A 16,415-nucleotide genomic window follows, 5' to 3' on the forward strand; every position below is an offset into this window, starting at 1 on the left:
TCTGAAGCGTTCTACATTTAGCAAAAAAAAAAAAAAGCAAACATTTTAAGAACAATTAAGCTTATGCATGAAAAAGCAGATGGTTGCAATTTGTCATGGAAAACGGATTTATTAATACAGTAACCCAGAGCATTTATTGCTAATAATTGCATTGATTGAATGACTTAATTTACAATATAATTATACAGAAATTATACATTTCGAAAATATTTTAACATCAATAATTGATAAAATATTAACTACTAATAAAATGTAAAAACAAAAAATAACCATAGCATTTGACAGCTGAATATTACTGATGCTATTTGAAGCATTTGATTATTGTAAACGTTCTTGATATATTCAAGAAAGGAGTATAATAATCAATAATAAAGTATTCAAATCCCATACTCAGCCTTACAATAATCAACATGTTTAATCATCATTACACCGAACTGTAAAATGGCTTGTCTAAATTAATTTATGCAAACAGTGTCAGTTTTCTAGTAATTTCCCTTATTAAACCTGTACAGGACTTACAGAAAAATATTAATTTGATTTCTAATGCTCCCTAAAATGTACATTTGAAGGAGCTTAAACCCTGGTTTACATTTCAAATATCTAAAATAAACATCAATTTGGCACCTAACCTCCTGGAGGAGAACGTACAAATGAAGTTTTTAGTGTTTCCCATAATACCGCCCCCAAAAAATGAAACGGTTTAACATTGGGCAGTACCAATGCATAAAAACTACACCGTGTCTTTGGTCTTTCGTTCTCCCAACTCTGCTCTGGTCGACTCAGGATCATCTTTCCTCACAATGTTGTTATTTCATCTTGGTCATTGGTGTCAGCTTTAAGTTTAGTGAGGGCCGCGTGGACCCTGAACTGTGTACGAGACTCCATTGAGTACTCCTTGTAGTTTTTCCTGACAGGAGAGATGAGGAGATATGTCATGACAAAATGCAGTTTGCAACTTCAACAAAGTGTCACATCAGACTAAAGCCATAACAACAGCAAACAAGAGTTTTGTCCTAGACTGAACTCACTTGGCTTTCTGCAGTAGATGGATGGCTTGCTCTTTCCTCCCCGTGTCGATGTACAGGAGACTCATCTCCAGCAGAGCGTTAGGAACCAGGTAATGATCAAACTTCACCTTCTTTTCACTGTTACCAACACAAAGCATCTCAAAAACACCATACTGAGACAGAACAAGCATTTGTGAAGGCAAATCCAGTAACACAGAAGCACTAGCCTGCTGTAAACCTGTTTGAAACAGTCCTCTGCCGCCTGCGTCTGGCCTTGGTTCTTCAGACACAGGCCTTTCAGAAGCAGGATCACACACGTGTCATCCACAGAGTACTCATTCTCTACACAAACAGAAAAACTATGTGTCAAACAATATATACTAAACAGTATACTACTGTACAGGAAGGTCACATAAACAATATAGAACTGAACAACAGCAGTTTTCGGTAAGGCCTGCTATTGTCAAAAAACAATAATCAAAGGAAAGATATTTCCTCTGGTACTTCTGCTTAAAAAAAATCCAGTGTAAAGTTTAAAAAAATTGTTCTTCAACAAAAACAGTTGTTGAGGGAAGCAGTTAAAATATCATGATTTCTAGCAGTCACTGTAATTATAATAGTATCTGTTAACCTGTGATAACAGATTTCCCTAAAATGCAATTGATGTAGTTTCATATTTATTTAAAGGAAAACTCCTCTATTTTTGAAAATAGGCTCATTTTCCAACTCCCTACAGTTAAACAGTTGAGTTTTACCATTTTTGAACCCATTCAGACAATCTCTGGGTCTGGCGGTAGCACTTTTAGCTTAGCTTAGCATAGATCATTGTATCTGACTAGAACGTTAGCATCTCGCTCAAAAATGACAGAAGAGTTTCGATATTTTTGAACTATGACTATGAACTACAGAAGAGTCAAGTTTTAAATAGGACAAATATCTAAACTCTTTTGTAATTTTTGAGCGAGATGCTAACGTTCTAGTCAGATTCAATGATCTATGCTAAGCTAAGCTAAAAGTGCTACTGCCAGACCCAGAGACTGTCTGAATGGATTTGAAAATGGTAAAACTCAACTGTTTAACTCTAGGGGAGCTGGAAAATGAGCCTATTTTCAAAAATATTGAGTGTTCCTTTAATACACAGTGGGCACTTAGTGGCATTACCTGGAGCTGCCTGAAGGGTGCGCTCTGCTTCTACCAGCGTCTCCATCATGCCCTCCGTCAGCTCAGGCTGTTTGCTGATCATGGAGAAACCATTCCACATGTACATCATCTCCTGAGATATGAAGCACAAAGGTTGCTGACTTTAAAATATAACCACTGCATTACAACAAGCAAAGAAAAAGAAAACATTTAGAATGAAGTGCGTCAAATGTGTTACGTTATTCTTACAAGCACAGGCACAGGAAGTCTGATTGGATTGCTAGCTTTGTACCGTCTCGCTTTACGAATGGCAAACTTCTCTGTGGGTGGAGATTTACCTGCTATCTTCTGTCTGTATGTTGGTACCTGTCTGAGAGACCCAAAAAGAGAGAAAGGAAGTGAACGGGAATAAAAAACACTCTATCAGCTGATGTCAGTTTTGATCACATGTCAAAATAAATCCAGTAAACCCAAAGAAAGAGAGACATATGAAAGGAAGTTTATTATTTCCGCTCCTGTTTTGGCAGTGTAATTACATGCGGATGTATTTACCTAAAGAGATCCACTTCATTATCCCCAAACGGCCTTGATTCTGTGTCTGGAAGCATGCTGAGATAAGCTGCCTTCATGTACACGTACATGGCCTGAGAGAGAGAAACAACCATCATAATCCATCTGCACACTGGAAATACACTGTGCGTAATCACAAGCAGCAAAAGAACCAACCAATCCAAACAAAAACCTGGCAATGACCCACAAAGCCAATTTACACAGCTTACGCACACCAGTCATTGTTAAAATAGCTGTGCTGTAGTGTAACGTCAATAAAAAAAAAATACAGCTCAATCCAAGGCTTTACACCTGTATGGTTTCACTTCAGGTTTCTGAGGTGGAAGTCTTTCAGCAATTAGAGATGAAGTATTGGCTAATGCTGGCTAACCAACTGCTCAGAACATTTCATCAACCATGAAATATGTCATTTTGCCTTCAGCTTTAGAAGATTTCCTGCTTTTTAAGAATATTTTGAATCCCTAGTTTTCTGACCTTGTGAATATAGTAAAATTGGAGAGTAAATAGCTTATACACACATGTAAAAAGGCATCTATGTAAACCTTTCTTTTAATTTTTCAATTAAAAATTGAAAATTTAATTTAAATTTTTCTGACCTTGTGAATATAGTAATATTGGAGAGTAAATAGCTTATACACACATGTAAAAAGGCATCTATGTAAACCTTTCTTTTAATTTTTCAAAGCTTTTTTAAAAAGCAAAGCGAAATGAAAATGCTCCTCCATATAAAAATCTTAACTATTTTTCTGTGGTTCTGTATAAAATCTTTGCTGAAGACATAATTCCAGTCCATTTTGTTGTGTCTTGAGGTACAAATGTCCAAAATGTGTATCGTTTTAAATGAACAAATAAATGGTATAATTTTTTTTCTGGCAATAATTCATGACACGCTTCAATTTTAAAGTGTTTTAACACCTTTAAATTAGGCAAAAAATGGAAAATGAACTGCATTGCCTCCTAGTTTGTATTAAACAGACAGCAGACTTTCTCCCAGCACCAATAAAATCCCACACTTGATTTACATTGTGGGTGGAGGCCGTTTCAAACATGCAACGCAGAAATGTCTTGGCATCTATACATATCACAATATGGGTGTTTCTCACAGACATACAGTAAACTAAACTGCCTTCAGGATTTCTAAAGATGTTGTTCTTTTAATAATTTCACCAAAACATAATGCAAATTAACTTCCAGATTTGTACTGAAACATTAGATTCACATTGTCATTTTGGCCTTAATCATGAAACACAAGAAAAACAAATTTGTGTATAAACTGTTGTCTTCGAGCAGTCGGGTCACCTTAGACCAGCGGCTCTCCTGGCTGAGCAGGTCTGCGTAGAAATACGCCATCTTCCAGTGCTTCTTAAATGTGAAGCACCACATCAGCTCCCAGTAGCACATGTGATGAAACTGTTTCCAGGCCTGCTGGGCCTTACAGCCGTCCTCAAACAGCGCCACCGCCTGGACATGCAGGGGTGCAGTACATTAGTGAGCAAGACCTACAAGCCCGTTTATAATGTAAGCCTCATTTTCTAACAGAAGACTTTAATTTCATTTTGCATGACCATTTCACACATAGTTTCATTGTCTTCCAACCAGTCAGAAGTCTTTAAAATCATTGGAATTAAAAAAAAAAATTCACCTCATCAATGTTGCCCTTTATTTCTTCGGCTCGACCTGCAAAGAAGAGGAAAATCGCTCCCTGGAGAGAGAATTAGAACATGAGCTCCAAAAACACACATTAAAGACCTCATGTTATGGCGTGGCTAACACAGTTTTCTTTACTATTCAGGTTTCTAAACATCTGTATGCACCTGAAAAAAAAGGAACTTTGTCAACATGCATGTGAGTCAGATCAGATTTTGACTGTATGGAGTCATAAAAGTACTAGATCTTAAATCAAAATGTGAAATTGCCTCTGAAATTATAAATAAGTTCATTTACAAATGAAGAAAAAAGACATACCCGTGGGTATCGCAGTCGAAATGGCTTCAATAGTCGCTCTGCCTCTTCCACCTCCCCCTCTCCAGTACCTTCACAAAACATCACTTCATTATTAACATAAAAATATCTGAGGATTCTATCATTTTAATATATACACTACTGGTCAAAAGTTTGTGGTCAGTGAGATTTTTAAAATGCTTTTGTAACACATGCAAAAAAAAAACATTACAATTATGTCAGAATTTAAATTTTTTGGGGTGAACTATCCCTTAAGTTTGCACAATTAACTAAATAAGCATCTTGCAATATTGGTGTAAGATATTTGCTTTATGTGGGTGTCAAATACATAATGTATCACAAATACCTAAAATAAAGGAGAGGAAGGTGTAGAAACAAAGCAGGAGGAGGGCGCACAGCATGGAGCGCAGGGTATGAGAGGTGGCACCCGTGTACAGCTGAGAGATGCCAAATTCCTGCACACACACACCAAAAAATATTAACAAAAAAATACGAGCACCTATTTTTAAAAATGAGAACGCAAGAGTGTAATCTGAGGTAAAAAAAAAAAAAAAAACACCTTGTCTCCAGAAAAGCCAGCAAACTCTAGCAGTTTTAGTATCCGGGCAGGAAACAGTGAAAGAGTCTGTGTGAAAGTGAAGAACAGCAACGCATTGAACAATCTGGGGTTTAAATATTAAGGAATATAGATGCAATATTCCAGATGCACATACCAAATTGAAAGCCCCAATCCCAAAAGAGACTCCGCCCTCTAAATGCTTGTGGTTCGGTCCTTTGAAAGCGGTGTCTGATTGGACGAATGCGCTTAGCTCCCTGCATGCCCAATTCAAGGGCAAGAATCAAATATAGGTTATTTCCACCTGATTAAATGGTGCAGGTGTCTTGATGACACCAATTATTTTCATTTACTGACAGTCAAACCACAGATTTCCTTCACTTACTTGCTACAGACTTACTTGTATATGAGGTAACTGTTCCGTATTTTGATTCCTCCTTTAATAAAACTAACCATATTCTCATCCTGTCAACAAACAGAGAATGAGAAATCATGTGCAGATCTGAGCTCTGGAGTAGGATCAAGTTTAAAGTACTCAGGAATAGTTCAAACCAGAATATAAATTTGCTGCAATTTTATTCTCAGGTCATCAAAGATGCAGCAGTGAATGGGTGCCGTCAGAATGAGAGTCCAAACAGCTGATAAAAAAAACATTACAATAATCCACACCACTCCAGTCCATCAGTTAATGTTTGTGAAGTGAAAAGCTGTGTATTTATGATAAACCCATCATTAAGGCATTTTAAGTTTAAAAACTTGCTTTTGGCAAAAATATGACTCCATAATACATAATAATGTGTCCTCCATTGAAAAAGTCAATCCCTGTTTTCCTCTCACATCAAAATCCAACAAAATATTGGTTAAGATCCGTTCTGAATTGTCTGATTGTAAACAGTGCTTGATCTGTTCATATTTCTCTGCTGATTCAGACAAGATGACTTTTTCACTGGAGAAAGCATATTATGTATAAAGGGCTTATATTTTAGCAGAAATCATTTTTTAAGTTAAAAACACCTTAATGATGGATCTGTTTCTTACAAACACATACCTTTTAATTTCACAAACTATTAACTGATGGACTGGAGTGGTTTTGATTACTTGTGATGTTTTTACCAGACGTTTTGACTCATTCTGACGGCACCCATTTACTGCAGATCCACTGCAAAATGTCCAAAAACGTTTCTGATGAAGAAACAAACTCGTCTATATTTTTTGAATGGCCCGAGTGGTAGTAATAATATTCAGCAAATTTTCATTTTGGGGTGAACTATCCCTTTGATCTGAGGTTAAAAAAGATGTCAAGCTCTACACGTTTAGGTCAAGACTTCAAAGATACCAAAATGCACACACAGTTTAAGCAAAACATCTGAGATTGTCTGATTGTAATTTAAATTTGTCTTGAAATGTGTCAAACCTGTAAGAATGTGAGAGCGGCTCGGTGCAGTAAACACTCGGCGTAACACACTTCAGCATGGAGCTGCTCTGTAAAACACCAAATACAGTATAATCATAAAACAGTCATTAAATGTAACATCTTATACAAATTGCTAACTGATTTTGGCAAGCTTTAGCCTTGAATTCATCAAATTCTTCAAATTGAATGCTTTGTTTGAGTTCTATTCCTCCTTTAATAGCAGTAAAAGATGGACATTTCTAGAAAAACCACACCTTCTGAAAGATCATCATTTGCTCCTCGGCTCCCAAGACCACCAGACTTCCTACGGAACCTGAAAGAGAACAGCCAGAACTCAAGAGATGAGTGAGCAAGCACACAATGACAATGTCTGACAGACTTACAACCACACTTGACCAGACTAGGATCAGACGTAATAATTTCTTATGGAAGATGGATGGGAAAAAAATGATTAATTCAAAAATAAAAACGGAAATACAGAGACTTACATTTAAAAAATAAATAAAACTTTATTCTGCAAAGGTACATTAAATTGATCAAAAGTGACCATAAAGACATTTATAATGTTATAAAATATTTCTATTCTATAAGATGTCTATTCATCAAGACAAAATGTTTCACCATTTCCCGCAGAATGATTATGCAACACATTCGTTTTTAATGAGAAGTAAAAATATCATAAAAATCAGCATATTAGAATGATTTCTTAAGGATCATGTGGCACTGAAGAATAAATTACATTTTAAAAGAGAAAAAAGTTATTTTAAATTGTAACAATATACTGTTTAAGGTCCCACTTTATATTAGGTGGCCTTATCTACTTTGTACTTACATAAAAAAATAAGTACAATGTACTTATTGTGTTCATATTGTATTGTAAAACACTTTTGCTGCTATTGAGGTGGGATAGGGGTAAGGTTAGGGAGAGGGTTGGAGGTATGGGTAAGTTTAAGGGTGGGTTAAAGTGTAAAGTATGGGTCAACAGTGTAATTATAAATGTAATTACAGAAATTAAATACAGATGTAATTACATGTCATTTTTTTAAAAAATATAAGTACAATGTAAAAACATGTATCTACACAATAAGTACATTGTACTATATTATTAATTAAAATGTAAGTACATAGTAGTTAAGGCCACTTAATATAAATTGGGTCACTGTTTAAAAATAATAGTAATAAATCTTACAGACCCCAAACTTGTTATCAGTAGTGTATCTTGACTAACTAAAAAGCATAAGTTTTTACAACAACAATACCTACATTTTGATAAATATATTGAAAATGTATTTACATTCTACAAAAAAAAATAAATAATAATAATGCTAATAAGTAATTTCTAATGCTTTTAAACTGTTAAATTGCATTTATTATATAAAAAAGCATCTCCTAACTACTTCCAATTCATTCCATCAATCAAGTTTAAAAAATGCCACCCAACGTATATCTTTAACTACATATTTAAATATTAGTTATACAATTTGAAACATTTGTTTTTCAATTTGTACACTTAGGTATACATTTGTTCAAAAGTTTGGAATCAGTAAGATTTAAAATTTTTCTTATTGGAGACTCTTATGCTTATCAAGGCTGTATTTATTTGATCAAAAATTCAGTAAAAAAAAAGCAAATAGTAACATTGTGAAATAATATTGGATTCCTATTTTAATATACTTTAAAATATAATTTATTTCTGTGAAGCAGTGCTGAATTTTCAGCATCCTGTCTCTAGTCTTCAGTGTCACATGGTCCTTCATAAATCATTCTAATATACTGATTTATTATCAGTGTTTTTTCTTTGATGAATAACATTTTTCTAACAATACAAGTCTTTACTATCACCTTTTATCAATTTAACACATCCTCGCTGAATAAAAGTATTACTTCCTTACAAACTACCTATACACACACTCTCCCAAGAGGATGTTTGAAGGGGTTTAGGAGCAGATCACACAGAAGGATCTCTCTTGTGACTCACTGTTTCTTAAGCAAACTGAAAATGAGCCCATGTGTGACCATTGCTATGGAGAATCCACCCACAGACAGTCATCTGGATTAGTGCTGCAATGAGGGAACCACATGCTATATGTAGCACATGTATGCATCTCTTCACCTCCATTTCCTCTATGTTATGTAAGGCCAGTAAAAGACGTAACCAGCAGTGTGTCGTTTAAAGCCACACAGTTCCATCTCCATGCAAATACAAGCAAATTTCAAAGTGGCTGAATCGGGTCAGCTGACATGGAAATGACCCCATTTGCCTAAAAATGAAAGGTCACAGAAAAAGGCCTCTCTAGGAGTGAAATGAATGCAGTGTTTTGGCTCTCTTTCTACCTCTGGCACACCTCCTGAGCCCTCTTCATCGTGTTCCCAGCATGCACTATGTCGTCTTGTTGGAAGGTCATCATGGCCTGCATCTCTAACACCGTGGCATAGATCAGAGCGTGATACATGCTCTCCTTAGCCCTGGAATACAACACAACACATGCTTTTACACACACACCGCGAGATCACACTCCGACACAGCAGGCTACTAGTTAAATATAGCGAAGGTTAATGCATTAAACTTTCTCAATGAAAAAATGTGAATGCTATTATTAACTCTTTCAGTACTGAATGCTTATGTTCCTGTCACATTCATGCAAGAACAGACATTAATTTCACTTTGACTTAGTGGTTAACACATGTTTCTGTTAGGGCAATGCAAAGCCCGTTCACACCAAGAATAAAAACTATAAAGATAACAGTATAGCGTCCACAGCTTGTAGTTTTGTCATCTGTCAAGTTTTAGTTAACGGCTAATCAGAATTCACCCGACTTTTATAATTAGCAGTGAAATTACTTGACAATGTTTTTACTGTTCATCGCTTGAGGGGAAAAAAAAAGTTTTCCTATAAACAGTTTTTACTAAACATTTTAGTAAAACATTTGAAATTATTAATATTGATGCAAAGAAAAATATTTTTAAAAGTTAAATAAAATTAAATATACTTAAAAAAGTAGCAAAACGAAATTTTCATAAGCCACTTTTTTAGGTAAAATTGTAATAGATAGATTATAAATGATCAATAGATAAAACAAATGTCTTTTCTCCCCAGTCTGTGATTGGTCAATCGTGCATATATCCCCGCCCCCAGAGCACACCATTGGCTGAGTCGTTGCTATGGCAGGATTTTCAAACAAATAGAGCAAAGTTTTGATAGTTCTTCAGGGAAATTAACCTACAAGTGGCCAATTATAGCTGTCTCTGTACATTAAAATGAAACTAAAGAAAATGTTTTAAACCCCAAATGAAAAAAAGAAGAAAAAAAAACTGCACATTTAAAACGCATACTATCCCAAAAATCTTAAAATACTTTTAACATGAAGATGTATTGCCTGAAACCAAGACTAAGTGCTGGAGTCCCTTAAGCATGTGGTTTCCTCCTCAGAGTAAAGTTCCTCGCTCTCTCGGCTATATATTAATGAAGTGGCTCTCTGTGCAGCACTATTGTCAGACATGAGGGTGTGATCTTTAGGTAAACACCTCACATCCTGGAGAAGGGAGCGCACCTGATGCAATTCTCTATCGCAGTGGAAATAAAGCATGTTATCACGGGACGACATCTATAATTTCTACCTGTGCTTCGGATGCCAGGACCTTTACTGCAGCAACAAGACTCAGTTTTGGTGGTGTACGGTATCTGACTGACAAACAGAGCATTATGGGCTTGGTACAGTAGGTACCACACCTTCACTAAACAGCTCGTCTGTGCTTAAGATCACTCACACAGATACTGGAGGGGAGGAGAAACTGGTGAAGACAGAAAGACTCCTCTCACCGTGGCCGTAGTTTGTCCAAACTCTCATTGAAGTGGTTGTTGAGGAACAGATCCAAGGCCTCCATGCATTCGTCGAGACTGGCCTGTAGGGACATCTGTCTGGAGCTGATCACACACACACACACACACACACACACACACACACACAATGAGCAGAAGCACTTTATATCACTCTTTATATAAGCTAACTCTGGTGACCCCATTAGACTATTATTAGTGGCCATTGTTTTCCCAGTATCTAGTGAGTTTTACAATGATGAATAAAATGCAGATAAATATATAAATTTATGATGTAACACAGATGAGTGATGGCAAATCAATACAATCGATATCCCACAGTATAAGAACATAATACAAACTGTACACAAGAATATATGTATAAAAAAAGAGAAAAATAACAAATGATTTTAAAATACAGCTTTAAAATTATTAATCCAATATATACACTTACATACATTTAGCCTATACACAGTATATATATATATATATATATATATATATATATATATATTCAATTTTAATAAACCAAAATATTAAAAAAGTAAATTAATAACAAATAAATACATCAATTATTAAGATAAAATTATTTAGTTTATGATATAACATTTATTAATTGTATAATTAGTTTTATAATTATGCATTTTACAAGTTGATTGTATTATTTAAAATAAACTGCTTGAGAAATCTGTCAATTATTAAAACTTTAAAATTAAAATAAGATTTTTCAAATGAAAAAATAATTAGCCATCTAAAATGTTTGTTATATACTTTAAACACATACACATACATAGTGTTTGTGTGTTTAAAATGTTTTTATCAAACCAAAATAAGTAACAAAATAAATCAAAGTAAATAATTTACACAAAACTAAGCAATTATATCTAAGTATATTTCATTTTATTTTATTAATGCTTTGCTCCAAAACTCCCCAAGTGAAGTAAACCCACACAAACACAAGCAAAGCCACTTAGTGAAATGAATAACGTTTACTACTAAACACTAAGACACCATTCAGAGCCGTCAGAAGTGCGTTCATTGATTATGAACACTACCTGATGCAGAATGGTTCAGCGCATGACCACTGAAGATATATTTAGCCAGACCAATTCATGTCACCTGGTTGATCCTGCTTTTAATTTAAAGAGCAGATATACATTAATGGGCTCTCAAAGTGAGACATACTGGCACCTGTTGCTTATGATATTTACAAACTAACCAACATCCATTTGCCTAAATACACATGCATCCTGTTAGAGATGCAAAACAACTGGTTTAAAACAATTGCATGACTTTACAAGTCATTTAAAGGTATATCTAACCTTTGACTCTCTCAGGCTGCAATGACATGTACAGACACAAATGCAATGCAGAATATGTCACTAGTCAAGGTGTTTGCTGTTTGCTCAGAGTACACAGACTGGGCATGGACAGCCAGCACCTTTGGATAGGAACATGAATATGTCACAATGCACTGTGAATGATTTTACTTTAACAACATTAAGAGCAAATTTGCCAACAGTGAAGCTTTCTAAAAAGCCTTATACTCAGGGACAGCATTTCATTCTCTCACTGTGAACCAGACTCTATTGCAAAACAAGGAAGGAAGAGATGTGAACATTTGACAGGAGGAGAAAAAAATAACTGCCAAGACTAAACACAGACTCACTGAATCAGCCATTTAAAGACGCACAGAACCACAAAAGTATGAAAGTGTTCAGATATGCTGACACCTGAAAAAGCACAGCACAGATGCAACTCTTCTAAAAGAAACATTAAACAAGCCATCATCGACTCACTTTGTTGTAGCAGGTGCATTTTTCCCAGTGGACATGGTGTATTTGGTTGACCTCTTCTGGGCCTTGTGGCCAGCCTCACACACACACACACACACACCTGCTCTCCCTGTGAAGAGCTTTCTCTCAGCGCTCCTGTGGAAAGTCTCACTGCGCGTGAAGATGATGCTGCATGGATGAGGACTGCTGGAGAACTCGAGCTGGCAGGGAATGTAGATCAGTGTTCGGCTCAATCACGAGTGTGTGTGTGTGTGTGTGTGAGAGAGAGAACACAGACTTCTTGACTCCTCCTCGAGCTCACAGCAGGTTTGATGGCAGGAGACCAGAGCGAAGGGACAGGAGTTAGTAGCGCCATCTAGTGCTGGGGTGAAGACGCGTTTAATAAGACCAATGAGTTAAGTTTGTTTGTATGTAGGCTAAATAATTAACTTCCTTTTATTGCCAATTCTTTATTTTAAATCTCTTTTTTATCCCCCCACAGACTTTTTGTATTTCTAAATATTTGAAATGCATAAATTTAATTGTATATACTATTTATTAATGCACTTGAGGCATTTATTCACAATTAAATTCTCTTGTCTGTCTAAATGGTAATAATTATTTTAATTACTTCATAAATACACACACACACACACACACACACACATACACACACACACACACACACACACATATATATATATATATATATATATATATATATATATATATATATACAGTACAGACCAAAAGTTTGGAAACATTACTATTTTTAATGTTTTTGAAAGAAGTTTCTTCTGCTCATCAAGCCTGCATTTATTTGATCAAAAATACAGAAAAATATATTTAATATATTATATATAAAATATAATTATTTTTGAAATATTATTACAACTTAAAATAATAGTTTTCTATTTGAATAAACTTTTTAAAAAAATTGATTCCTGTGATGCAAAGCTGAATTTTCAGCATCATTACTCCAGCCTTCAGTGTCACATGTAACATACAGTCTATCACATGATCATTTAGAAATCATTCTAATATTCTGATTTATTATGTTCTGTTGTCTAATATATTTGATGAATTAAAAAGTTAAAAAGAAAAATGTCTAATAATATATATTATAAAAATATATTTTCTTTACTATCACATTTTACCAATTTAACACATCCTTGCTGAATAAAAGTATTGATTTTATTTAAAAAGAAGAAGAAAAAAAATTACTGACCCCAAATTACTGACCAGTAGTGTATATTGTTATTACAAAATATTTATATTTTGCATAGCTTCTTCTTTTTTTTTTTACTTTTTATTCATCAAAGTATCCTAAAAAAGCAGAAGAACTGTTTCCAACTTTGATAATGAATCATCATATTAGAATTATTTATAAAGGATCATGTGATAATGATCCTAAAAATTCAGCTTTGCATCACAGAAATAAATGATAATTTAAAGTATAATAAATGTAAAAACAATTATTTTAAGTTGTAATAATATATCACAATATTGCATTTTTTTCTGTATTTTTGATCAAATAAAAGGAATTGGAATACAAATCAGGCAGTTTAAGTAAAACACATGTAAGCATGTTCATTCTATAGATTTATATTTTCAAACGTGCAAAGTGAAAATATCAACACGCAGAGTAAATAACTATTTTCTATGAGACGTGAAGATGTTTCACCACCAGAAAGATTCACGGCAGTAAAGAACGATAGTTTTCTTCAGAGATCAAATTCTTCCCATTAATGGTCAAATGTCTTATCAGGACATAAAATATAATGATAGAAGATCCTCCTGTCAGGGTTTATTTTGTGATCATCACACGCAGGCCTACATTAGTAGAGTTTAAAGAAATGAGCACAAACAGGTTGAAATCTTGCTTTTATACTTATTGTCAAAATAAACATCTTACAATTAACATTTAAGCAACATGATATAATCATCTTTTTGTTATTGTTGTTTTTACTAAAATACTTTAAACAACAGATTTTAAAATAAAACATTGTGCTTTATCGCACGAACAGACACATTATTTAAAATGGCTTTGATTGGTAAAAAGTTTACAATGAATTACAATCAGCAACATTCGGTAGAAAACATTTGGCCATTTTTGGTCATTGCACATATAAAGTCAGCAGGAAAAGCCCTTAATGTGTCCAGAATGATCAAATAATGCCTTGGTTGTCATGCAGTTAAAGAAAGCATTGCGTTTTTAGATGAGGACACGTCTTGCATAGGCAAAGTAAAAAATGTAACAAAAAACAATCAGAAAGGCCTACATTTAGCATTAAAACAGCTCATTTTAACATAATGGGACTTCTCAAAACTCATGTTTGCAGTCAAAGTTTAGGCTTAACAGTCTGAATTTACTTGTTTTTCTTTTTTTTCATGCCCAGAGGGATTTGTGGTGTCATATAGTTTGACACAGTTCGAAATGTTTGAAAAAGTCACAGTGATATGATCACAGATGATCCACCTCGTCCTCAAAGAGATGTTCAAGCTAAAGGTGAGACATCAAGCCTGTTTTGATCCTATTCTATTATACAGGATCATGGAGACAATCATCGCTACAAGCTGAGAATGAGAAAAGAGAGAAAAGCACATTTGGAAAAGCATTAGTGTCATAGTGCTACACAAATGTCATAAAAGGCTTTTTATTTCTGTATATACATAGATTTAGTTTGTATTTATTCTCCTAAGTGAAATAAATTCTCTAACCATCTAAGACAGCAGGCAATCAAAATTTACACCGTTTATTTCCTTAAAAGGAGTAGAATTGGCTGACAATTTAGCTTAGTCCATCCAAGATGTAGATGAGTTTGTTTCTTCACTGGAACAGATTTTGAGAAATGTAGCATTCATCACTTGCTCACCAAAGGATCCTCTGCAGTGAATGGGTGCCGTCAGAATGAGAGTCCAGACAGCTGATAAAAACATCACAATAATCCACACCACTCCAGTCGTGAGATGAAAAGTTGTTTTTTTGTAAGAAATAAATGCATCATTAAGACATTTTAATTTAAACCACCGATTCTGGACAAAATATCCGTCCATAATTCATAATAATGCTTCCTTCATTTAGAAAAGAAGTCCATCCCCTGTTGTCCTTTGACATCCAAATATGCTTGTAAACGGTGCTTGATCTGTGCATATTTCTCTCCTGAATCAGATGAGAAGACTTTCACTGGCGAAAGCAATGGATAGAGGACTTTTAAAAATATCTTAATGATGGAATTATTTTTTACAAACAGACAGATTTTTTCTTCTCAAGGCATTAACTGATGGACTGGAGTGGTGTGGATTATTGTGATGTTTTTATCAGCTGTTTGGACTCTCATTCTGACGGCACCCATTCACTGCAGAAGATCGATTGATGAGCAAGTGATATAATGCTATATATATAAAATGATATAATTCTCCAAATCTGTTCTGATGAAGAAACAAACTTATCTTTTATGAGCTGAGTGTGAGTAAATTTTAAGCAAATGAATGATTCATTTAAAGACATCAAAAAAAAAAAAAGCCTTTTAATTTCCAGTGTGATGACTGAAAGTAACAAAAATGTAGCGTACCTTTCAGCACATTTTCAGTATCTCATCAAACACACCGTACAAAGTGTGAACAACTGGCATTTAAAGAGTGAACACAATGACTGACGGAAAGAAAGTGTGTCCGTTACCTCAAGAGCAGCGATCCCCAGTGCTACAGCTATGATGATAACTGAATTATCATCTACCAGCTTCTTCAGGGCTGGGAAACAACCTTGTATATTCTGCGCAAACAGGCAAACAGGCAAAAGATGATGAAAATTATATGCTAGCCTATATGATAGAAAAATCAAAAAGCACTTAAAACTAGAATTGATTCAAAAAATAAACATGCTAAGAGATAAACCCACCGAATCTAAAGCTGTTTTCTGATCGCACGGAGCTTTATTACAGCACTGAGCTGGGTAACTCTTGGTGTTGTTCATAAATTCAGAATTTGTGAAATCTGTATAGTTGTTGAATCCACAGCACTTCAGCTAAAACAGAGAAAGGAGAAATCAAGGGTTTCCACATTAGCTTAATTCAGCCAAATATACTTGAAATGATATTTCTGACAATGGACGTAAACATATAAATCCTTATTTGACTTGTTCAAATAATTTGGGGGATTCTGTATAAATTT

General features: G+C 34.6%; 2 protein-coding genes across 6 annotated transcripts in view; both read right to left on the reverse strand.

The window, feature by feature from the left end:
• Positions 1-89: 89 nt before the first annotated feature.
• Positions 90-12,550, reverse strand: zgc:158403 (tetratricopeptide repeat protein 39A). 3 transcript variants are annotated; one of them, XM_052549775.1, is made up of 18 exons: positions 12,267-12,546; positions 10,419-10,575; positions 8,984-9,115; positions 6,904-6,962; positions 6,650-6,717; positions 5,636-5,700; positions 5,393-5,492; positions 5,239-5,304; positions 5,026-5,134; positions 4,683-4,750; positions 4,360-4,419; positions 4,017-4,178; positions 2,700-2,791; positions 2,397-2,517; positions 2,169-2,280; positions 1,235-1,349; positions 1,029-1,145; positions 90-907 (listed from the first exon to the last, which is right to left on the reverse strand). In XM_052549775.1, exons 1-18 carry the CDS (start codon positions 12,283-12,285, stop codon positions 796-798), a joined length of 1,734 nt encoding a protein of 577 aa, XP_052405735.1. In that variant the 5' UTR covers positions 12,286-12,546; the 3' UTR covers positions 90-795. The 3 variants fall into 3 exon arrangements, with proteins under 3 accessions (XP_052405735.1, XP_052405736.1, XP_052405737.1); XM_052549776.1 differs by having other exon boundaries at positions 10,471-10,575; positions 12,267-12,545; XM_052549777.1 differs by lacking the exon at positions 90-907 and having other exon boundaries at positions 1,028-1,145; positions 1,246-1,349; positions 12,267-12,550.
• A 1,425-nt stretch (positions 12,551-13,975) lies between these two features.
• The window catches only part of LOC127951834 (tetraspanin-1), a 9,400-nt gene continuing 6,960 nt past the window's right edge, over positions 13,976-16,415 (reverse strand). The window contains exons 6-8 of one of the 3 annotated variants that reach the window (XM_052549880.1): positions 16,144-16,269; positions 15,925-16,017; positions 13,976-14,819 (exon numbers count right to left, since the gene is read on the reverse strand). In XM_052549880.1, the coding sequence (XP_052405840.1) occupies positions 14,760-14,819; positions 15,925-16,017; positions 16,144-16,269 (279 nt within the window). In that variant the 3' untranslated portion in view covers positions 13,976-14,759. The remainder of the gene's footprint in view (positions 14,820-15,924; positions 16,018-16,143; positions 16,270-16,415) is intronic. The other 2 variants (XM_052549879.1, XM_052549878.1) reach the window with 2 other exon arrangements.

This window comes from Carassius gibelio, chromosome B3, assembly GCF_023724105.1.
Source record: "Carassius gibelio isolate Cgi1373 ecotype wild population from Czech Republic chromosome B3, carGib1.2-hapl.c, whole genome shotgun sequence".
Classification (NCBI taxonomy): domain Eukaryota; kingdom Metazoa; phylum Chordata; class Actinopteri; order Cypriniformes; family Cyprinidae; genus Carassius; species Carassius gibelio.

Coding starts and splice junctions, on each gene's coding strand:
- zgc:158403 (XM_052549775.1), bottom strand. Junction 4,751..5,025: donor CTTCCTCTCCTTTATTTTAG/GTATTTGTGATA, acceptor TGTTTTGTGAAG/GTACTGGAGAGGGGGAGGTG. Junction 1,146..1,234: donor TTCAAACAGGTTTACAGCAG/GCTAGTGCTTCT, acceptor TGTTGGTAACAG/TGAAAAGAAGGTGAAGTTTG.